This window comes from Propithecus coquereli, unplaced genomic scaffold, assembly GCF_000956105.1.
Source record: "Propithecus coquereli isolate 6110/MARCELLA unplaced genomic scaffold, Pcoq_1.0 Scaffold77, whole genome shotgun sequence".
Classification (NCBI taxonomy): domain Eukaryota; kingdom Metazoa; phylum Chordata; class Mammalia; order Primates; family Indriidae; genus Propithecus; species Propithecus coquereli.
In genome coordinates this window covers 7,919,360-7,942,660 of record NW_012153840.1, presented here as the reverse complement: position 1 = coordinate 7,942,660, position 23,301 = coordinate 7,919,360, and the positions used below count along the sequence as shown (strand labels likewise).

The 23,301-nt window shown below is 44.7% G+C and overlaps 1 protein-coding gene across 1 annotated transcript in view; it reads left to right on the top strand.

Moving 5' to 3' along the window:
• The window catches only part of PARK7 (parkinson protein 7), a 17,126-nt gene extending 14,296 nt beyond the window's left edge, over positions 1 to 2,830 (top strand). The window contains exon 6 of the mRNA XM_012662524.1: positions 2,460 to 2,830. Within this exon, the coding sequence (XP_012517978.1) occupies positions 2,460 to 2,620 (161 nt within the window). The 3' untranslated portion in view covers positions 2,621 to 2,830. The remainder of the gene's footprint in view (positions 1 to 2,459) is intronic.
• The last annotated feature ends 20,471 nt before the right edge of the window (positions 2,831 to 23,301 follow it).

The window sequence follows — 23,301 nt, the reverse complement described above, 5'->3', positions numbered from 1 at the left end:
CAAAAAAAAAAAAAAAAAAATCAATGTCTTATGCTGGTTTGAACTTGAGGCATAAGATGTGTCCATTCATCACTGGTTCCCAAACACGCCCCCTCCCAGCATTGACGGGGTACGAGCTATGTCGTCTTTCTGCGCCATTGCCACTAGGTGGGGGCAGTTGTTAAGTGTAAACCTTTTGCTTTTCCTAGTTGAAATTTGAAAAAAACTGTAGAACTTTTAAGGGTATTTACCTAGTTTAAGCCCTACTTGTAATATTGTAGGCACAAAGGTGTTGTTAAGTGAGCCATTCACCACGTACGTCGGGCCTCGGCAGTGCACCTCACGGCAGCTCTGGGAGACCCAGCCCAGCCGGTTTTCTGGTTCAGCATTTAAAATGGCCTTGGCCTGGTTTAGCCATCAGTACATGAGCCTAGATTATGAAAACCTTTTCCCTTCAAACTAGGGATCCTCTTTTCTCTCTACTGTAGTGTAAATATGAAATTTTTTATGTACTCAGTTATTTCAGCAGCTGACTTGATTTATAATGAGATAGGAAGACAAGTTACTATAGATATTGTTAATCGATCCACTTCTAAAGAAATGAATATTCCTATGTGGTTTCTAAAGCTCATTCTTCTGCCTTACGGGAGGTCTTCAGATGAGTGTTTCTGTGTGTGTTCGTTGAGCAAGCTTTTCCTGAGCTGCTGCCTAGTGCCAGGTGCTGGGAACAGAAAACAGAGCAAGACGAAGCCATGCGCTGGCAGAATTCTCAGATGTGGGGGTCTGTGCTGGGTTGGGTGGGGCAGGTGGTCAGAGTGGGTGCCTGCGGTGGCGGTGCGTCAGGACATAGCAAGGTTTCACAGAGGAACCTGGTCTGCTTTAACTCCTCCCTTAAATCTGTTTGTCCTCTGTGTCCCCCAGTCACCCAAGACAGCTGGGAGTCATCCTTGAAGCCTCCCCATGTCCAGTCCTTTACTAAGTTCTGGGCACTTTTTGTCACTAAGATCCATCTCAGACCGTTGTTTCCTTTTGATCACCACTGTCACCTGCCTAGTCCGGGCCACCACTAGCTCCTACCTTGACAGCAGCTTCCTTTCCTCTCCCTTCTAGTTCTGTTCTAGTCCAGTCTCGGTTTGAAGGCCAGACCCCACAGGGCCTCACGCGCCATGAGTGGAATTCAAAGTCACTTTTAGGTGCTAGAGAAAGTTGGTGAGCGCTTTCCTTGGGGGGAAACCTGGATATGCTCTGCCTTGCACTCTGGGAAGGTACCTTTTGGGGTGCTGCGCGTGGATTGGTGGGGTTCAGAACCAGGAGGGACAGCCGTCACTATGCAGAGATCTCTGCACAGTGGACAGGTGCAGCGAGGGGAGATGGGGTCAGAAAACGGGCATTTGTTCAGTGACCTCACACTTCGGGGCACCTCCCTTGTGCTATCAATGTAGTGGTCCAGACAGGGACAAGTGAAGGCCCAGCCCTTGTAAAGAGTAGACAACAAATAAGGAAACAGATTGTTTACAGACTGTGCCAGTGCTGGGAAGGAAATAAACAGGGTGCTGTGATACAGCAGACAGAGGGACCTGATTTACAGAGGGGGTCACAGATACCCTGGGGCGTTGATGTTGATGCTGAAGCCCAAGGGCCGAGGAGCTGGGAAGAGCTTTCTGGGCGGAGGGAGCAGCCTTTGCAGCTCCTCTGGGGGCAGGAAGGAACTTGTTGTGTTCAGCAAGGCAAGCTCCAGGTGGGCGATGATGGGGACAGGTGTGGGGAGCGAGGTGGGGACTGGGTCAGGTGTGGCTCTGTGTGCAGAGGGGGCGGTGATGACTGCCTGGTGTGGGGGGGAGTGTAGGAAGCCCATGTGGGGAGGAACCCCAGCTTTGATATCATATTTGCCAAGAAATAGCCGGCTGGGGGGACGTAGAGGGAAAGCAGTCCCTGAGAGACGAGTGTGGTTTCTGCCTCTGCGTGTCTCCGCCACCCGCCGCCTCCACTGTGTTGTGCTGCGATGGTTGGTTTGTTTTTGAGGCAGCAGAGGGTGTGGGCTTGCGGAGGTCAGGCCATTTCTGCCTTGGTCATTGCTGCACCCCCTTGCCCTTCCCCCAGCATTTACAGAATTTACTCGAGCATTGGTCGTAAAATAGAAATGTGAACAACTAGCATTCACTCTGACATCTCCCTCAGCACTTACTTAAGGTCTTAGCAGCTGCATTTAACTTAGGCATATTTGTTTTGTTTCAACAGGTTTCATTTCACCTTTTGCTGTGCCCGGTGTCTTTAATAGCACCATAAGGTGCAGAGCTTGGAGGGCCTAGGAAATGGTTCTGAATGCTGTATCTACAGTGTTTTTTTTTAAATTGAATTTTTAAAAAAAAATTTATAGGAGACTAATAATATGCTGTAACAGTGAATTGAATTGCTGAGTAGTAGTCATTGTCGTCGCATAGCCCATGAGGATGTGACCTTTTTTCATTTTTGCCCTGCAGGTCATTACAGCTACTCTGAGAGTCGCGTGGAAAAGGACGGCCTGATCCTCACGAGTCGCGGCCCCGGGACCAGCTTCGAGTTTGCGCTCGCCATCGTGGAGGCCCTGAGTGGCAAGGAGATGGCAGATCAAGTGAAGGCTCCACTTGTTCTTAAAGATTAGAGCAGAAAAAATTTGGCCCTCAGAGAAGTAGGCCACGTGTAGTCCATTCTCATTGTGTTCTCTAAAAAAATTGGTAGGTTAACGTGCCCAGCAGCTGCCCTCGGTGCTGCGTTTGTGGAGTACAGTCGTGAAGTGACGGCTCCACCGAGATCTCTCAGCCCACAAGTTGTGTCTGTACATTTCTGAGCCTTGTTTGCACAATAAACGGAATTTAGCAAACCACTGATTGTTCCTTCTTTTGTCTTTTTTGTGAGACCAGGTTCATCATCAGCTTCATTTGCAGCTCGTAACTGTCCGTGTCGCTACCGAGAGACAAGAACAGCGAACGCGTTGTGCACGGCAAGGAGGAAAAGCATAAAAGCAAAATGTTAAGAGGCTTGTGATTTTCTCCCGTTTATTCTAATGTGCCGTTAAAAAATACCAATGAAGCTGGCTGTCACGGTGAATTTTTCTAAACCAGTTCTCTTTTTCCCTCGTGGAAAGAGCCCTCGGACAGAACTGAGACTTTCCAAGTCCCAGCGCCCGTTTTCCTTCCTCAGACGATAGTGCCTGGCATTCCTTAGGCTCCACCCAGTGCCTGCTGGGTGGGCACGTGACCAGGCCCAGCCAATCAGAGCCCTCTGGTCCCCTCACCACGTGACCCAGGTGAGCACCCAGGTGAGAACAGTCAGTTGATGAGACTCAAGTGTAGGGCCTCTGTCGTGGCTGCTGGTATTCTGTATCCTGGAGTGGCCAAGGGGATACGCTGTCCACCTGCAGCCGCGGGCAGCTGTCTTGTCACTGTGAGGAAGGAACCTGCCTGAGGATGGCCGACCCCTGGTTTAGAAGGCAAGGCAGATGTTCATTTTTATAATGCGAACACATGTAATTACACATGTTGACAAGCACTGTGTAAGAAAATGCTAAGGGGGAGAGGCTGCATGGCAGGGTGGCGTAGGGTAGTCCTCTGAGGAAGCGACGTGTGAGCTGCCAGCTGGAGTAAGAGTAAGGCTCAGATTCATCAGTCAGTACCTGCTGTGTGCCAGGCCTGTGCCTGGTGCTGGAAATAAGCCGTGGAGAAACGCAGTCTGTCCTCGAGCTTTTAATGTGGGAGAGGAGGGAGAGAGACGAAAACTGATTTAAAAATATGTACGTTCTATGAAAAAAATGGATTAGAGTAAGGAGGCAGTGACGGGGATATTTTCTGCGTGATAGTTAGAGAAGGCCTCTCTGAAAAGAGGTCTTGGGGGAAATCTGAGCAAACAGGTGTGACAGAAACAAGCAGGTGTCTGTTAAGAGCATGCCAGGCAGAAGAGACAGGAAGTGCAAAGGCCCTGAGGTAGGAGTGTGCTTGGGGCATGGAGAAGCAGTGGGGGCAGGCTAAGGCGGAGTGGGTAGGAGGTGACCTTGGAGAGGTAGCCAGAGCCTAGTGAGCTGTCAAGACCTAGAATTGACTCAGGGATGGGAACCTTGGAGGAGAGACCTGACCCCAAGGCTTGCTCTGAGGAGAAGGGGCCCTTGGGAGCAAGCGCGCTCCCCAGGGCAGGATGCTGCGGCTGGTGGGGCAGCAGAGTGGGGGCCCAGGTGGGCCGAGAGGAAGGGCATTGAGGGCAATTCCCACATTCTGACTTGAACACAGGTCAGGTGGAGTTTGTGTGTCCCGAGCTGGTGAAGGAGCCCTTGGGGAAGGCATGGAGGTGAACTTAGGGTTCACATTGGTGAATTGAAGATGTCCATAAAATACTCTCAATAAGGAAAGAAAAACTGGAGACTTGTTACTTTGAACGTCACAAGTTGCGGATCTGAAAGTCACTTGTTAATAGCGTTTTGTAAACTCTCCGAAGTCAGCTAGGTGTTTTGCCAGCAGCCCCTACCTCTGAATAAGCTCCCTGGAATTTTAGAGATATCCACAGGAAGGGAGATAGGGAAAGAGATTAGCTCTTTGAATTTTTGTGCCCTCGGGGCAGCAGGAAAATGTGGTTCTAGATGGACATTTCTGAAGAGCACGTCTAAGGTCTAAGAGAAATCAGAGTGTTATCTGAGCCGGCCTGGTGGCCGAGGTTTCTTTTCATGACAGTGTGTGTGTGGTGGGGGGGGGGAGGTCTTCAGCAACCAGTTTTATCTAAACCGTGGGCCTTTACTGGCCCTTCTTGAATTACCAGCTTTCGGCATGTTGATAACATTTAAAAAGCCTCCACCCTCTCTATCTGCCCCTTCTTTCCTAGGCTAAACAAACCTGCTCTCTAACTTCTGGTAAGGAAGGGTGGGGGGTCAAAGAAAGAAAAACTGGGAACCACGGTGGGAGGAGTGCTGCGGACACTTGAAAAGTGACCTGGAGTTAGAATTCAGGTGTGCGGGGATGGCGTGACTGACTCAGCCAAGCCACCGGTCAAGTTCACTTTTTTTTTTTTTTTTTTTTGAGACAGAGTCTCACTGTGTTGCCCGGGCTAGAGTGCCGTGGCGTCAGCCTAGCTCACAGCAACCTCACACTCCTGGGCTCAAGCGATCCTCCTGCCTCAGTCTCCCAAGTAGCTGGGACTACAGGCATGCGCCACCATGCCCGGCTAATTTTTTCTATATATTTTTAGTTGTCCGATTAATTTCTTTTTATTTTTAGTAGAGACGGGGTCTCGCTCTTGCTCAGGCTGGTTTCGAGCTCCTGAGCTCAAACAATCCGCCCGCCTTTGCCTCCCAGAGTGGTAGGATTACAGGCGTGAGCCACCGCGCCCGGCCCAAGTTCACTCTTAGAGACAGCAACCGCAGCTTTGAGGGCCCAAGTGGCTTGCCCAAGGCCGCTTGGAGAGTTAGGAAGGAGCTGAGTCTAGAAACCCAGTTTCTTGCAGGACAAGCAACTGACTCAAAGCGGTGGCTTGCTGGACAGGAGGCAGCGAGCCCCGGACGAACAGAATTCCCAGAGGCCCTGGTCAGGGCGTTGATCGAGGGAAGTGATGGCCAAACTGCTCTTCTGAAGGGAGGTTTGTTTCCTGGTGCTAAATAGTACAACAGGGAAGAGGCCAGGGCTTACCGAGCACCGGCTGTGTACCGAGCACCTCGCTAGGTGGTCAGCTTCCTTTGTTGGGGTTTCTTGTTTGTAGATGTATTTTCTTTCACACTTTATACAAAAGGGATCATATTATATCCAAAATCTCAAAAGGGATCACACTGCCCGCTCCTTGCTTTGTCACTTACTATATCTTAGAGAGCTTTTCCTCTGCCAATATGTGGACACACACGCGCTCGCTATGTCATTCAACTCAGTTCTACCAACAGCCCTACAAAGTGGCCGATGGTGTTGTCCGTTATAAAAAGAAGAAAAATAGTCTTTTCAGAGATCAAGAACCTGTCTGTCTGTGCCACAGGATTGTCGTAAGAATCAAAGGCTACAATAATAAAAGGGGAGATACGTTGTTTAGACCATGAAACGTGAAATATAAAAGCATCATTTTAGTGTAGCCAAGTGTATCATCTTAGAGTCTGGTGACGTATTCTATATTCTGGAGTACTGATTCCCTAAGGAATGAGGAGAACATTTAATTATCCTGAACAATCACCCCGTCATTGTTTTAGAAAATGCCCTGCCTTTGCCCTTAGTAAGAGTAGGCAGCATCAGGGACCTTGGTGCCCGAGGAGCAGGAGCGGGTCCGGGCTGCTCTCAGACACCTGCCTATTTATCAGCTACAGCATCTGCCCTCATGAACTTTCCATGACTTTCCGGTCCGTCAGTGAGGTGCAGAGGAAGGGGCTATTCCTTTCACATCTGGGCTGGACACACTCTTCGTGATCCCAGTGTGGGGTCTTTCTGGAGCTGGTCCTTTCCCCAGACCCCAGCTTGAGTCCCAAGGCATCCAGGCTGAGCCAAGCACTCCCATGCTTGGAAGAGTGGGAATGATGGATTCACCATCACCACCACCATCACCACCATCATCACCATCGTCACCATCACCATCATCACCACCACCATCATCATCATCACCATCACCACCACTATCATCACCACCATCACCACCATCATCACCATCGTCATCATCACCATCATCACCATCTACCACCATCACCATCACCATCATCACCACCACCATCATCATCACCATCACCATCATCACCACCACCATCACCGTCATCATCACCACTATCACCACCTCCATCATCACCACCACCATCATCACCACGATCACCATCTCCACCACCATCATCACCACCACCACTATCACCACCATCATTACCACCATAACCATCTCCATCACCACCATCACCACCATCACCATCACCATCAAAATCATGACCATCATCACCACCATCACCATCACCATCACCACCATCATCATCTTCTTCACTTCCTGCAGCTTGCATGGGCTGTTTCAGGTTCCCAAACAAGTCCCAGGCCAGCTGTGATCATCAGATCAGACCCATCTCCCCGAGGGGCTGCACACCTGCTGGGCCTTGGCAACTCAGCTGCTGGAGCTGAGTTGGAGCTCAGCTCATGGAGCTGCTGGAGTTTGTTTTTCAGTCCTGCATGTGGTCACATCCTCAGGTTTTCTTTTTTAAAAAGTATTTTGTTTTTTCATTCAGCCTGCTCCTGGAGGTTTGTACTTGGCTTAAAAATAATGTTAGAATGGAAAGTTCATTGTCTTAAAAAATAAAGGAGGAAAGACAAAATCATGGGTAAATGGAGGAGCAGCCTCCAGACACAAACCCCAGGTTAAGGATGACAAAATCTGAGTGGCTGTGTGGCAAGAGAGAACCAGGGTCAAGATGTCTTCATTGGACTCCATATCTTTGCTTCAGTGGTTTTCTTTAAAGCCAAGCAGAGGTAAGTAAGCCATAAAAAGTGTGCTTGGGCCGGGCGCGGTGGCTCACGCCTGTAATCCTAGCACTCTGGGAGGCCGAGGAGGGAGTATCAATTGAGGTCAGGAGTTCGAGACCAGCCTGAGCAAGAGCGAGACTCCAACTCTACTTTAAAAAAAATAGAAAAAATTATCCAGGCATGTGCCTGTAGTCCCAGCTACTCAGGAGGCTGAGGCAGGAGGATCGCTTGGTCCCTGGAGTTTGAGGTTGCAGTGAGCTGTGATGACACCACTGCACTCTAGCCAGGGGGACAGAGCAAGACTCTGACTCAAAAAAAAAAAAGAAAAAGTGTGCTTGGCTCAGGTTTCTGCTTTCCAAGGGAGAATAATATTTCAAAGTTTACTGAAGAGAAAATTGTGTTTTGTTTTTAGACTCAGATGGAATGTGGCCTGGTGTCAGTTCTGTATTCACCCTGTACAAAGGGTTTGTCCTTCCAGCCCACCCCATCTGTAGGGTGGAGGCCTCAGGCCCAACTGGGGTGTGTGGTCAGAGTTGCAAGATGCAGAATTCTCTCTGTTTGCATTGCTGAATGACCAGCCGTGGGAGGCAGAGCAACTCTGAGAAAGCCTTGTCACAGATAACCTGCCAGCCAGGGGCGGGTAAAAGGATGGTGGTAATAATCAACCCCCCTCCCCAGATTAGGGTCTAAGCAGTAAATTGATGCAAGAATAACACGGACCAAGTTCGCAGGCAAGAATGAGATCATCCTTGTTTCTAATACTTGGTTTTGCTTGCACGTCCCTGATCCAGGAATGACAGCCACCCAGCACACTTACGACAGAGTAAATCATCTCTGGATGATGGATAATACTATGTCATTAGTCCATGAGGCATCTAGCTCAGTGCCACCTGGGTCTTAAAGCACTTTTTTGAAGAATTTAATTATACGACAAATGCATCCGTACCTGCTTGTTGGAAAAGACTCAAATGATACATCAACGCATAAAGCAAGACTTCAAAGTTCTTTCCCGCTCCCTCTCCCCAAAGTCCCACTTTGGGGTCTCTTTCAGTCTGGTTTTCAGAAATTTATAAACGTGGAATCACACACACCCACACACATTATATTTTGTACATACACAGAGATTGTACATTATAGTTTCAAAAATTATTTTCAGATAAATAAATGGGATCCTGTTGGGTACATTGTTTTGTAAATTGATTTTTTTTTTTAAGAGACGGGGTCCCTCTATATCACCCAGACTGGATTCCAACTCCTGGGCTCAAGCGACCCTTGTGAAGGTGTCCCCTTCCTCTGTACCAGGAAGAGGAAAGAACTGTTACCACCAGATAAGAGTTGGCACCGAGAGGAGTCTGCCTAGACAGACCTCACTAAATAATCCTTATCTTCCACGAGCTTCCCCCAAATATTTCCTAGTCACTTCCCCACAATTTATTGTCCCTTGAAGCCCAAACCTCCTTTCCTTTATTAAAATGGTATATAAATCTCTGAGTCTAGACACTTTTTTGAGATTCACTTTTTTTGTGAACTTCCACACAGGTGAAATATGAATTTAAAAAATTATGTGTATTGCCAGGCACGGTGGCTCACGCCTGTAATCCTAGCACTCTGGGAGGCTGAGACGGGAGGATCGCTCAAGGTCAGGAGTTCAAGACCAGCCTGAGCAAGAGTGAGACCCCGTCTCTACTAAAAATAGAAAGAAATTGGCTGGACAACTAAAAATATATTTAAAAAATTAGCCGGGCATGGTGGCACATCCCTGTAGTCCCAGCTACTTGGGAGGCTTGAGCCCAGGAGTTTGAGGTTGCTGTGAGTTATGATGATGCCACGGCACTCTAGCCTGGGCAACAGAGCAAGATTTCCCTTCACAAGGGAAATTTATGTCACTTTCACAAAATTTATGCCCAGCTTTTAGGCAAAAGGGGGAAGGGCAGAGAACTCTTCCTGCATCTGTTGATTCTCAATTGCTTTCAGCTCAAAATAATCTTTATGTCAAAGTGGCATATTTGGGGGTAGCCTGTCCTGCTCCCCTTAAAATCTCTCCAACCATTCTTCTGTAGTCGCATCTCTTCTCTGGCTGACTGCAGCTGGGAAAGGAGTCAATTAGACTTTTAGGGATTCATGTGGTTAAATTGGGCCCACCTGGTAATCCAAGCTACCCATCCCCAGCTCAAGGCTTGTCACCTTAATCCTATCTGCAGGGTCCCTTGTGCCGTGAGTGGTAACACATTCGTAAATTTGGGGGATTAGAGTAGGGACATCTTTGGTGGCAGGGGAAGCATTATTCTGCCTCTCATAATATACTTTATTAGGTTAAGAAAATACACTTCCATTCTTGGTTTGCTGAAGAGTTTTTGTTATGAATAGATGATGTAATTTATTGAATGTTTTCCCGCCTCAGTTGAAATCTTACGGCTTTTCTCCTTTAATCTGTAACCATGGCAGATGATATTAGGAGGTTTTCTAATGAACTACTCTTGTACACCTGAGATAAACCCAACTTGGTGAGCATGTTTTATCTTTTGTATCCACAACCAGATTCTGTTTGGTAAGCATTCAGGATTTTTGCATCTCATGGGCGTGGGTTAAAAAGAAGAGGGGGTTCTGGGACACCCTAAAGTTTTATTTCTTGATCCAAGTCCTGGTTATATAGTGTGTTCACTTTGTGAAAATTCACTGAGTCATAGATTTTTGATTTGTGTACTATTGTCTATGTGTGTTATAGTTCATCAAAAAGTTTACTTCAAAAAAGAACGAGTATTCTTTAGTTGCTGGGTGCAGTGTTTATTCATGAAATCAAGCTTGTTAATTGGGCTGGTCAAATCTTCTCTTATTTCTATCCTTACTTATTTTTTATATATGTGAGCTAGCAATTACTAAGAAAAGTATGTTAAACTTTCTCATATGATGCATTTGTCAGTTTATTCTCATAGATCTGTAACTATTTGCTGTATATATCTGGAAGCTGTATCATTGTATGCATGAAGGTTTAGAATCATTATTTCTTCCTAGTGAGTTGAATTTTTATCATTACATCATCTTCTTTATTGTTAATAATGATTTTTACTTTTGTGTCTATTCTGTCTGATATTTAAAAAGCTCCTCCAGCTTTCTTGTGGCTACTGCTTTCCAGTTTCTTTTTTTCTACACTTTCAATTTTTTAGTGTCCTTATGTTTTGGGAGCACTTCTTGTGAATAACATATGGCCAAATTATTTTAAAACCTGAACTGACAATGTTTTAACTAGCATCTTTCCTTCTTTCTTTTCTTTCTTTCTTTCTTTTCTTTTTCTTTCTTTTATTTATTTATATTTTTTGTAGAGATGGGTCTTGCTATGTTGCCCAGGCTGGTCTCAAACTCCTGGCCTCAAGGGATCCTCCCAGCTTGGCCTCCCAAAGTGCTGGAATTACAGGCATGAGCCACCACGCCCAGCCTCACTAGCATCTTTCTTCTGATTCTCATTGTTGCAGTTGAGAATTTAGTAGTCTAATTGCTATTGCTTTTTAGGTAATTTTTTCCCTATTCCTTTGGCTGCTTCTAAAACTTTTGCATGTCTTTAGTGTTTTGCAGTCTCACTGCAAATCCAGGATTTGCGAATCTATTTTCTTTCCTCCCTCCTCCCCTTGCTGCCTTCTTTCTTTCTTCCTTCCAATTAGTTGGGGTTTATTAGAATTTCTAGACTTGAGCTTTTGTATACTTCAACAATTCTGGAAAATTCTCATCAATTATCTCTTCAAATATTGCCTCTTCCTCATTCCTTTGGGTCTCTCCTTCCTGAAAATGTAACTTACATCTTTTCATTCTTTCTGCTGTAATCTGGGTTTGATTTGTTTGTTCCCATCAAATCTCATGTTGAAATTTGATCCCAAGTATTGGAGGTGGGGCCTAATGGGAGGTATTTGGATCATGGGGGCAGATCTCTCATGAATGGATTAATGCCCTTGCCGGGCAGGGAGGGAGTGAATTCTCACTTGGTTAGTTCCAGAGCTAGCTGCTAAAAAGAGCCCGGCACCTCCTCCCTCTCTCTGTCTGTCTCTCTCTCTGTCTCTCTCGCCCTCGATCTCTGGCCTCCTCTCTCTCCATGGATCTCTGCACATGACAGCACCCCTTCTCCTTCTGCCGTGAGCGGAAGCATCCTGAGGCCCTCACCAGAAGCAGATGTAGGCACGATGCTTCTTGTACAGCCTGCAGAACCATGAGCCAAATAAACCTCTTTTCTTTATAAATCACCCAGGTTCAGTTACTGCTTTATAGCAACACTAAATGGGCTAAGACGCTTTCATATCTCTTAACCTCTTTTTCATATTTTCCATTCCTTTGTCATTTTGTACTGTTTTCCATGCAGTTTTCTCAGATCCACCATCTAGTTCATAATTCTTTACTTGTGTCCACTCTGGTGGCTAGTGCCTCCACTGAGAGAATAATTTTCATTACTATATGTACATTTTATTTTAAAATGTATTATTTCATTCTTTTTTGTCTTTGTCCACTTTTGCTGCTAAAACAGAATATCTGAGACTGGGAAATTTGTAAAGAACAGAAATTTATTGACTCACAGTTCCGGACGTTGGGAAGTCCCAGATCAAGGTGCTGGCGTCTGGCGAGGGCCTTCTTGCTGTGTCGTCGCCTGGTGGAAGGGCAAAGAGGTCAGAGAGAGCGCAAGAGGCGTCGCACCCACCCCCGTGATAATGAACCCATCCCTGAGATAATGGCATTAGTCCACTCGGGAGGGTGAAGTCCTTGTGACCTAAACACTTCTTAAATGTCTCATCTCTTAATACTGTTACAATGGCAATTAAATGTCAACATGAGTTTGAATATGAGTTCAAACATGTTTGAATGTTTAAACAAATATTCAAACCACAGCACTTTCCAAATCTATTTGTTCTATGAATATATTATTTACTCAATCACATTAAATACACTATTTTATGTTCCCTGTCTGATAACTCTGTAATCTGAGGTCTTTTTGCAATTTTATGTCTGCTGCCTGTGGTTCCTGCTGCTCTTATTTATGGTGCTTTGTTTCCTTTTGTATTTTGTGGGTCTTGCTTGGGAAGTGTTCTTTTTCCTTTATTTTATCTTTCATTCTGTAGGAATTCTTTTGAAGTTTGGACTGAAGTTGAGGTCTTCCAGAAAGAGTTTTCATTGCTTCCGAAAGTCACCCGAGGACTCCATCATTCCAAGATTTTGTCTGTGTGTGCGCGTGTGTGTGCGCATGCATGCACACACACGTGTGTTTGGACCTGTATCAGTTTCAGGGTTCTGTGTAGGAAATAGAAACCTCTCAGTGTATTTTAAGCAGAGAGGGACTTAATACAGGGTATCAGGTGCTTATAAACCAGGTGCAGGAAAAACTGGAAGGGTGGAAATCAGGGGGCCTTCCTTGGAACCATTGCATTCAAGAATACATCACCACAGTTTTGATTCAGCCATAAGGAAGCTAGCATTAGGAGGCCACTACTGCTATTTCAGCTGTTATCATAACAGCCACATCTACCACAAAGCTGATGATAAAACCTGAAATGTTGGGTCTGGCCACTGCCATAACTGTCTTTTATTCTCTTGTCTCCACAATCTTGGTGGCAAACATACAGACAGCCTCCACCTCAATTCCACTTACCAGATCTCGTGCAGATCCACGCAATTGACAGAACTTAATTCACATCTAGCATCCTAGCTGCAAAGGAGCTTCAGACACTAGGTTTTTATTTTCCAGCCTCTATGATACAGTTGGAAAAGGGCTGGGTCCTGTTGATCACGTCTAACACAAAACTACCAGCTAGTGTTTTCACTGCTCTGTAACTGCTCTATTCTTGTTAGCCTTTTGTTAGCTTTTGCCTAGTGTGTCTTTTCCACCCCCTTATTTTTAACCTATGGGAGACTCTATTCACTGGCTACTGAACACTCATTTCTAATATTCTTCTCTGTTTGCTTTTACTATATGTACAGACTGGGGGTGACCATCCTCTCTTGTCCTGTGACACAGTTTTGATTAGTGAAACAAAAGCAGAATCTGGGGAGGTTGAGAGCTCTGGGGAGGTTTTTCTTTTCCTGAAAAAGGGGGAAATGGGACCGGTGTTGTTTCTTTCCCCTTTCTGCCTTCAGTGTGGATATAATGCCTGGAGCCTTGGTAGCCATTCTGTGACCATGAAGAAAAGGCCAAGAGTATTACTGAGTTACTTTCCCTGTGCTGCTGAACCAGCACCAGCAGCCACATTCTTCCGGACTTCTTATATACAAGAAAAATAAACCTACTTTGTTAAGCCACTGTTAGCTGGTGTTTCTGTTATTTGTACTTAAAAGTAGTCCCAACAAATATATAACTTTCTTTTTATGTGTCTTTTCTGAATAATATATAGATTTGTTCTTGATGTTAACTTAATCTGAAAGTCTCTTTCGATTTTTCTTTTCTTTTCTTTTCTTTTCTTTTCTTTTCGAGACAGAGTCTTGCTCTCTTGCCTGGGTAGAGTGCAGTGGCGTCACTGTAGCTCACAGCAACCTCAAACTCCTGGGCTCAAGAGACCCTCCTGCCTCAACCTTCCAAGTAGCTGGGACTATAGGTGCATGCCACCACACCCAGCTAATTTTTTTCTTTCTTTCTTTTCTTAGCAGAGATGGGGGCTCACTCTTGCTCAGGCTGGTCTTGAATTCCTGATCTCAAGCAATCCTCCCACCTCGGCCTCCCAGAGTGCTAGGATTACAGGTGTGAGCCACTGCACCTGGCCAAGTTGAAAGTCTCTTTTTCAATGGGAATTTAATTCATTCCACTTTTGGAATTACTGATGTTTTGAGTTATTTCTATGATTTTATAGTTGCTTTTTACCATGTTTTTTTTTTATGTTAAATTTCCTCTCTTCCTTGCCATTTTTTAGATTGATCATTATTTTCTTTTACTTTCTTTCTTTCTTTTTTTTTTTAGAGACCGGGTCTTTCCCTGTTGCCCAGGCTGGAGTTCAGTGGTGTGATCATAGCTCACTGTATCCTCGAACTCCTGGGCTCAAGCCATCCTCCTGTCTCAATCTACTGAGTAGCTGGGACTACAGGCATGTGCCACCACACCTGGCTAATTTTTTCTTTTGGTAGAGGTGGGATCTCGCTATGTTGCCCAGGTTGTCCTGGCCTCGAGTGATCCTCCTGCATTGGCCTCCCAAAATGCTGGGATTACAGGCATGAGCCACTGCATCTGGCCTAGGTTGATCATTTAAACAATTTTTTTCATTTTCTTTTTCTTCAAGTGGCTTAGAACTTGTACATTGAGTTTCTTCTGTCCCAAGTGACACAATTTCCCAATCTTTTTTATTTTTGTGCTATAGTTTGAATAATTTCATTTATCTGTCTTTATGTAAAAAATTTTTTTCATTTTCTTTTTCTTCAAGTGGCTTAGAACTTGTACATTGAGTTTCTTCTGTCCCAAGTGAGACAATTTCCCAATCTTTTTTATTTTTGTGCTATAGTTTGAATAATTTCATTTATCTGTCTTTATGTTCACTCATCCTTTTTTTGCAGTATCAATCTGCTGTCAATTTCATAAAACAATTTTTTTTTTAGGTATTGCTTTTTTCAGTTATAAGATTTCCATTTGGTTCTTTTTTAAGAATTTCTATATCACTTCTGAAAATGCCTTATATCTTCACCCATTGTATCTATCTTTTCTTATAAAATCTTTAGCATATTTATAATAATTATTTTAGGGTCTTTGCTGCTTCCAGTATCTAAATTATCTGTGGGTCTGTTTCTATTGACTGCTTTTCCTCTTGATTATGGGATTCATTTTCCTGCTTTTTTGCATGCCTCATAAATGAATTAGGATCATATACTGAACATTATGAATGATACATTATAGAAGATTGGTTTCTGTCATCTTCTGAAAAGTGATAAATTTTGTTTTAGAAGGCCATTAAATTACTGGCAGACAACCTTGATCCTGTGGTGGCTTGATTCTAGGGTTTGTTGGGGAAGGATTATTTGAGTTTTGCCCTCAGTTTTGGGATGCGGCCCTCATTTCTAAAACATGGTCTTTCTGGGGTTTTAATAGAAAACTCGATGTCTTTACCAAGTACTTCTAACTTGGCTGGCCTTGCGTTCCAAACTTGTCTCCACAGCTGGGCAGCTGCTAAAATCTCTGCTCAATTCCTCTGGCCTTTCTTCCAGTTGTCACTTTCCACTGGGCCCCTTGGAGTCTTGAACTGTACATGCATAGTTTAGGATTTGGCCAAGTATTTCAGGGTATTCTGTGCACAAATTCCGGGGCTCCCTCATTTCCAGGATATACCTTCCCTCGATTTCCAGATACTTTGGCAGTCCGAAATCCAACCTCTGTCTTTTCAGTGCAGGAAGACTGCCACTTTCTGTTCGAGTCTCTGGCACGCTGAGAACATGAGGGAATGCACTCAGGGGAAAGGCTGGCTGCATGTGGCTCTCCTTTGCTTTCCTTCCTTGATGAGTCTCACTGGTTGCTGTCCAGCACCTTTAGATAATCGGTTTTTATATTTTGTCCTGAGTTTATCAATGTCATAGGCAGCATGATTACTCTGATGCAAGTTTCTCTGCTAGTACTTGAAGTGGAACATCTCCTCTAAATTTTTTTTTTTTTTTTTGAGACAGAGTCTCACTCTTTTGCCCGGGCTAGAGTGAGTGCCGTGGCGTCAGCCTAGCTCACAGCAACCTCAAACTCCTGGGCTCCAGCGATCCTCCTGCCTCAGCCTCCTGAGTAGCTGGGACTACAGGCATGCGCCACCATGCCCGGCTAATTTTTTCTATATATTTTTAGTTGTCCAATTAAAAGTAGTCCATAATTTTAGTAGAGACGAGGTCTTGCTCTTGCTCAGGCTGGTCTCGAACTCCTGAGCTCAAACAATCCGCCTGCCTCAGCCTCCCAGAGAGGTAGGATTACAGGCGTGAGCCACCGCGCCCAGCCTCTCCTCTAAATTTTTAATGTACACTTAATCATATTCAATAATGACCAGAATTAATCAATTCTGTCCTCTCCTCCAAAAAGACAAAAACCTCATCCTGTTTTCACTCTGCTCCTCATTCTCCTTCTCCTTAATTAATCTGGGATCTTAGTTCTCTACTATTATTAATTTTTTAGTTATGCATAAAAATGACTTAAACTGAACTATAAAGTTATAACATCTGCTTTGCTCACCATTGTCCACTGGATACCACATTTTCCTACTCTTCGGATTCTTCTTGTTGGTCTTGCTAGGTTGTAATATTTGAGAAAGTCTTTCAGAGAGCAAGTCCGGTGTGAAAAACTCCCTGAGGTTTTGTATGCCCTCGGGTAGTTTAGTTTGACCTTTCACTGGAACACTAATTTGGCTGAGTATAGGACTTTGCTGATGATATTTGATGATATTGCTCCATTTTCTTCCCGCATCCTGTGTTGCCGAAGCTCATATAATCCTTACTCCCTTGTAGGTAACTTTTTGCTTTTCTCTTTGGAAGGGTTATTCTCTTTATCCCTGGTGTTCTGAAGTTTTGGGAAATGTGCAGCTGTGGTCTTGTTTCCAAGCAAATCATTTTGCATTCCCAGGACCCTTTCCGTGTGAAGACCCGGATTTTCCTTCAGATCTGAGAAATTTTCTTTTGTTACATTTTAATTATTTCTTCTCTGTCACTTTCTATTCCTTTCTTCTCAGATTCTAAATGTCTCTTAACTTTTCTTCATAATTCCTATCCTTTCACTTTTATACAAAATGGCCTGTTCTTCTTTCATAGATACGATATTCTGTCTGATCTCAGAGTATTGTTTCAACATCTGTTTGCTTTGTGAAATGTTTTCATGGAGATTAGTCATTGTTTACTGAGTTTTGTGCTTTTCTTTTACTTTTTCTTTCTTTCTTTCATTTCTTTTTTTGACACAGAGTCTCCCACTGTCGCCCTGGGTAGAGTGTAGCAGCATCATTTTAGCTCCCTGCAACCTCAACCTCCTGGATGTAGGTGATCCTCTTTACCTCAGCTGGGACTACAGGCGCACGCCACCATGCCCGGCTAATTTTTCTATTTTTAGTAGAGACAGGGTCTTGCTCTTGCTCAGGCTGGTCTAGAACTCCTGACCTCAAGCGATCCTCCCTCCTCGGCCTCCCAGAGTACGAGGATTACAGATGTGAGCCACCGCACCCAGCCTGCTTTTCTTGATATTAATTTTTCTCAAATGCTTGATCTTTAATTTTTTGCATATATTTGACAATCCCTACTCCCCTGTGTGTTGGCCCAGGTTCTGATTACATGGGCTTGCCTCTGGTGACCACGGAAGAGGACCATGCTTCTGGACAGTGTTTAGTAGGGGCGGATGCTCTCTATCAGGAAGCACTTCCCACGCCACATAGAGAAACGTGCCTCTGTCACCAATGCGCTGGCCTGGACACACATTCACGGACACTATCTAGCACAAGGAGGTGTGGGAGGGGACCAAGCTGGCTGGATGACCCTCTGGAAGTGGTTCCCTAGATGGTCACCCTGACTACTGCCCCAGGGCTCCTTGTCACCCCTTATTTCCATGAACTGCAGAGCTTTCTAGAAGTCAGAGCTACCCTCACAGAAGTCATCTCCTATAGATGTTTTTGCCTGTCTTTTCTTTTGCTCTTATTTCTCCATCAAACCAAACCCATCTGCTTTCTATCTTTCATGAATTCCTGAAACAGTCTGGTATACCAATAGACATTTTTTTTCCAGTTACGTGTTTATTTGTAATTTCTGGAGATTTTCAGATGTTTAGCAGGGGGGCAGGGCCCCATAGGCTAGGCCCTCCCCATAAGCTTATTACATTACATTACTGTCTGTGAACTATAAAATAGTTGTTTGGTACCACTTTGATTAATAATATAGTGTGCCTTGTCTTGGTTGATGTTCATGCCTACAGGATATCCTGACAACATGAGGATTTGTAACCAGAAAAGGAGTTGAAAACATAGCCTCAAAATTAGGTTGTCAAATTTTAGGAGAAAATCTTTCAGTTAAATTCCCACCTAGAACCAGTTATGGAGACGTGAGATGATAAACCATTCCGGAAAACGTAAATGGACTTCTAAGTCAGCCACAACTTGTTTCGGTACACACAGATGTACACGTAACATGGCAAAGTTTTACAGCAGCAGAGGGTGTGGCATTTCTGTATGATTCCAAAAGAATAATACGAGTTTGTGTGGATGGAAATAGGCATCTGGACGAGGAAGAAGCAGGGAGGAATTGCAGTTGGTGCGCGGTGGGTGGTGACACTCTTTTTGCTTATGCTAAGGCTGTTCAGGGAAAATGCTATATCCATAAAACCGACTTTTTGTGGTTACTAAATACACAGAATCTTTAAATATTACAACTTTAGAAAAAATTACATTAAACAGAAGTTGTCCACATGCTCAGGTTCTAGAGGAAAAAAATTTTAAACGAGCATTTCGGTTGGGTAAATAAGTTTTTTAATGAGATGCTTATCAATCTCATCTTGCCAGATGACAAGCAGCAATCTATTCAAGTTTGTGGATTCTTGCAGAAGAAACAATCGAACTGATTCAGCCTCAACTAAATGTGGAAGAGAAAAAACCCCCACGTAGTTTCAAAAACAAAAACAAAAACAGATTTCTGGCTGCTATCCTCAAAATCCTCCTACGCAGCTCATGTTCCTAACAGGATCAGCAAATGTGTTTCACTGTGCCGCAGAGCAGCCTCACCAAGGAGCCGCGGACGGCGTGTGCCAGGAGCAGGTCTGGTCTCAGCGGCAGTGACTCTCTTGCTCTGCTCTGTTTAAGTGTCTTTTAAAGTAGGTATCGTGGCTCTAAGGCTGATCCTGATGTCACTGTGCAGCATTTCGGTGCGCCCAGCACCGTGCCTGGCAAACAGCAAGCTCCTGACCGCTGGGAGCTGTGAACACCGTCAAACACATCTGCAGGCCAGTCAGATCAGCCCAGGCCCATCCGAGACACTGCAGAAGACAAGGCCACACTATGTGGAGGAAAGCATGCCGCCCTTCAGACTCGTTGTCAATGCTGTTTCCGCACACTAAACCTCCCATGGTATCGGGTAGGTTTCTGCTGTACTAAGTTAGAGGGGCAAATGGAAAGTTGAGACATAAAAACACGTCTATGGCAAGATAAAATTGTCGCAATGCTTTAAGAAGAAAAAGAAGTGCATGATTAAGTGGACTCTTGTTTTCTTTGGAATGTGGGTATTAGAATTTGTATGCAAGTGACGCGTAGGGCTTTGAGGTGCCTCCCCCACCCCAGCCTCTGCGCTGGCAGTGAGAACCGAGCCCGTGCTATCTTCACAGTTCTCGGCCCATGAGCGCAGGCCACCTGGGCTCCTGCAAACACCAGACGTGTAATTAGAGGCTCCCGGGCTGGGATGATGCGGTGCGCAGACAAGTCTTATCCTGTGCAGAGCTGCTGTGGGTGCTCGAAGTTGCCTCTGCAGCCTGGAGCTGGTGAGCGGAGGCTTCGGTGACTCACCCAGCTGCAGGAACTGTCAACTGCCTTCTGCTCGGCCAAGAACTTTTATCAATTACTAAGTAGAGACACTGTGTACAAGGACACTAGTTCATCCAAGAACATCAGGACAGCCAGGAATTCAAAACATACAAAATACAGCTTCCTGCGTGCTGTGCCCGAGGCGGCTCCGAGTTCTCAGCCAGAGGAAGGTTTGGGGCTCGGGCCAGAAAGACGCGACTCATTCCGACTTACACAAGAGGGGAGTGGACAAAAGTCATGCAGTCTCAGGGGAAGGCACTGGGCCTTCACGTCCTCATGACTGTAAAATGAAGAAATACGCGTGAAACGTGTGATTAAGATGTTTATTTGATGTGGATCCAAAGTTATTTCCAAGGAATGAAGGTGCTGCCTTTCTACAAAAGAGCAGAATGTCAAGTTAACTGATAACATGTACATTCCTAAGGATAGGTCCCTTGGTGACAACAACTTTATTTAGTGGGGAATAAAAAGCAGATTTATGGATTTCCGTGGATGCTGTTTTAGTGAACTTGCTTGTGGTTCCTGGTAGGTTTCTGGTATCACAGGGTGAGAGATGGCGGCATAAGAGAGGCAGCTAAGCCAACAGCCTGGTAGCTGTCCTTCTAAGACGGGTGCCAGTGAGAACTCGGAACAGAGCCCTTCCCGTCCATTCCCAAGCCCTGTCCCCACACCAAAACCCACCTGCTGCCATGTGGCAGAGGACATTGAGGAGCAAGTGATAGTCACAGAGCCGCCATGATGTAAATGGTTTCCTCAGGTACAGAAAAACATGCACATCAAGTACGTCTGCCACTCTGAATTCCGGGCAGATAACACGAGAGCAGAGGTGAGCTTGTTTAAACACGCTCTAGTAACAGGTTCTTAGTGGCTTTGGTGGAAGTTCGGAGAAGTTCGATACATTCAAGTGAAAAGCAAGCATGCACATTCACACCCTCACAACCACCAAGATATACTCGACATTCCTAAATCACATTGTTTCATGTAGTTACCAGGGGTGAGAGGCAAAGCCAACCTAGTTGGGACAAATTTGAACCTTCCACCCAATTGTACTCGCCTCTCCTTTCCCCAAATAAACCCAAACACTTCTCTTAAAAGTCATCTGGTTCACATAAAGAGAGGAAAAGGGCCAGAATCTTTGTCAGTTGATCTAGTCTGTAAAGAAAACAAGTGCCTGAGTGTATTTTAGTTTGAGTGAAACTTAGAAAGCTCGAAGCTTTAGCACTGGATTAGAAATTCACACCTTGAATCCTGGCTTCTTACACATTTCAGATTAAAAAATGTGGCACCTCAAGGCTGTGGCTATCTGGGGGCCTTTAAAAGAAAAACCATTTATGACTTCTCTAAGTTTAAAGTAGTGTCTTTACTAGAGCTGGTGCTAGTGTTAATTAATGTTGCAGGAAACCTTGGCAGATGAAAGCTAACACGCATCAATTCTATCCCTTCAATTATAATTACCATCATGTATATTTACATGACAACATATTTTCAAAGTTTTATTAGCTTTTTACAAAATGCCTAACAGAAGGCCAAAATTGATTTCTAAACTAATTTTAAAAAACAGGACCCTTCGTCCATTTTGAAAGTAACTACTTCCAAATAGGATATCAGATGAGCATCACGTCAATGTCCTGGTTTTGATAAATTACCTGAGCTGTTATGCTGCGGGGACCTGGGTAACGGGCACAGGGGACATCTCTATTTTTGAAACTTCTTGCTATGATCTCCGATCACATCAGGATAAAATAAAAAAAAAAAAAAAAACAACGTATGTATTGAACAACTTTGATAGGAGCTTTACTTATTTTTAAGAAAAAAGCTCCAATATACCCTAAAACAATTAGTTTTATGATGAAGAACCAAAATAGAGAAAGCTTAAAATATATTTTGATTCTGAAGCTAGTAGACATATGAATACAGTTCTATTTTCTCTAGTCAACTATGAATAGTTCTAGAAGATTCTATGGGCCTTTTTTTTTCCTTAAATAGGGCCCCTAGCAGTGAAGACACATCCTCTTAAAGATAGTTCTTATTTTTCATAACATAGTTAAGACATCCCTTGAAACCTAGAGAGGGATAAGCAACCAACATTATCAAACTTCCATTGGTGTGGTTTTGGAACTTAAAAATAAGAGGATAGGCAACTCATACTTGATTATTGCAGTATAGAAATTGACAAAATTTTCTATTACCCAAATTTGGAATTGACTTACAAAAGAGCCCTCTTGACCTTAGCTTCTGTTTCCTGCCATGAAAGGTACCTCAAGGATCAGTCCCTTAGGTTCGCATAGCATCACGGTGTTCATGGATGGTCTCTCATGTATTGCATGAGAAATGTGAGGCCCGGGGAAGCTAAGTGAATCCTTCATAAGTGAAAGGTCGATTCTGGAACCTAGATTTGCCAACCTTGGGCCAGTACTTTCTTACCAGATATATCCATCTTTAAGAAAGAACTCAACAATGCATACAGTGGCAGCTAATAAGCAGCTGTTTTCCCATTGGTACCTGACTTAGCAACAGCTAAGAGTGTCAGAAGTGCTGGGCTTGACCGTGAGAACTCTTTAGAATTCAACTTGCTTCGTGTGCTGGTTGAGGAATACATTGGCAGGTGGTGCCAGGGACTGCGTTCTGTGATGTGGCATTAGCGTGGCGGCTAGGCAGGCACATTTGCTTGGCTAGGGAAATTTAGGAAAAAGAATATTCTTGCAAACTCAAGGAAAAATACAAAGGTAAGACAGAAGCAAATACAGAACTAATGAAAGATATTCTTGACCACAAGACAAAGAAAAGGTAGTAGGGGCAGGGGAAAGAGGCCAGAAAAATGAGACGCAGATAAAGTAGTGCGAGTGCTGCATGCAGACATTCAATCAGCCAGTACTGACTGGGCCCTGGTGCCAAGCAGCACTAGGCCCCAGGACAGGAACAGGAACTAGGGTCCCTGCACTGGGAGAGCTGACCCTCTTTGGGAAGGGTGCAGCACGCACACGCACCGCCGCAGCCTGGAACCTGCTGTTTCTACCTCCCAAGCATCTTTCAAAGCCATTGTTTTTCTCCATCTCCGCTGCTTGACACTCAGTCTCAAAAGCCTGTCCTTAAGCCTTCCTGTTTCCTTCTGCTTCTCTCCAGTCTGTTCTCCACAGCAGCCACTGTCCTCATTTTAAAACAAACCACATCACGTTCCTCTCTTGCTTAGGATCTCTAGGTAGCATCCACCATGCTTTTCCATTGCCCATCCTACTCCTTCCTGCCAGTGGCGTTCAGCTTCTGGAACGTGCCCGGCTTCTTCCTGCTTCAGGGTCTCATGTGTATTTGCTTCCTCTGCTGGTAACACCTCCCTACTCACTGCCCCATGCCCCTAGCTTCATTCCTACCCTGCAGATCTTACCATCCAGAGAGGGAGGGTCCCCTTGTCATTTGTCCTCGTTGCCCCCACTGTTCGT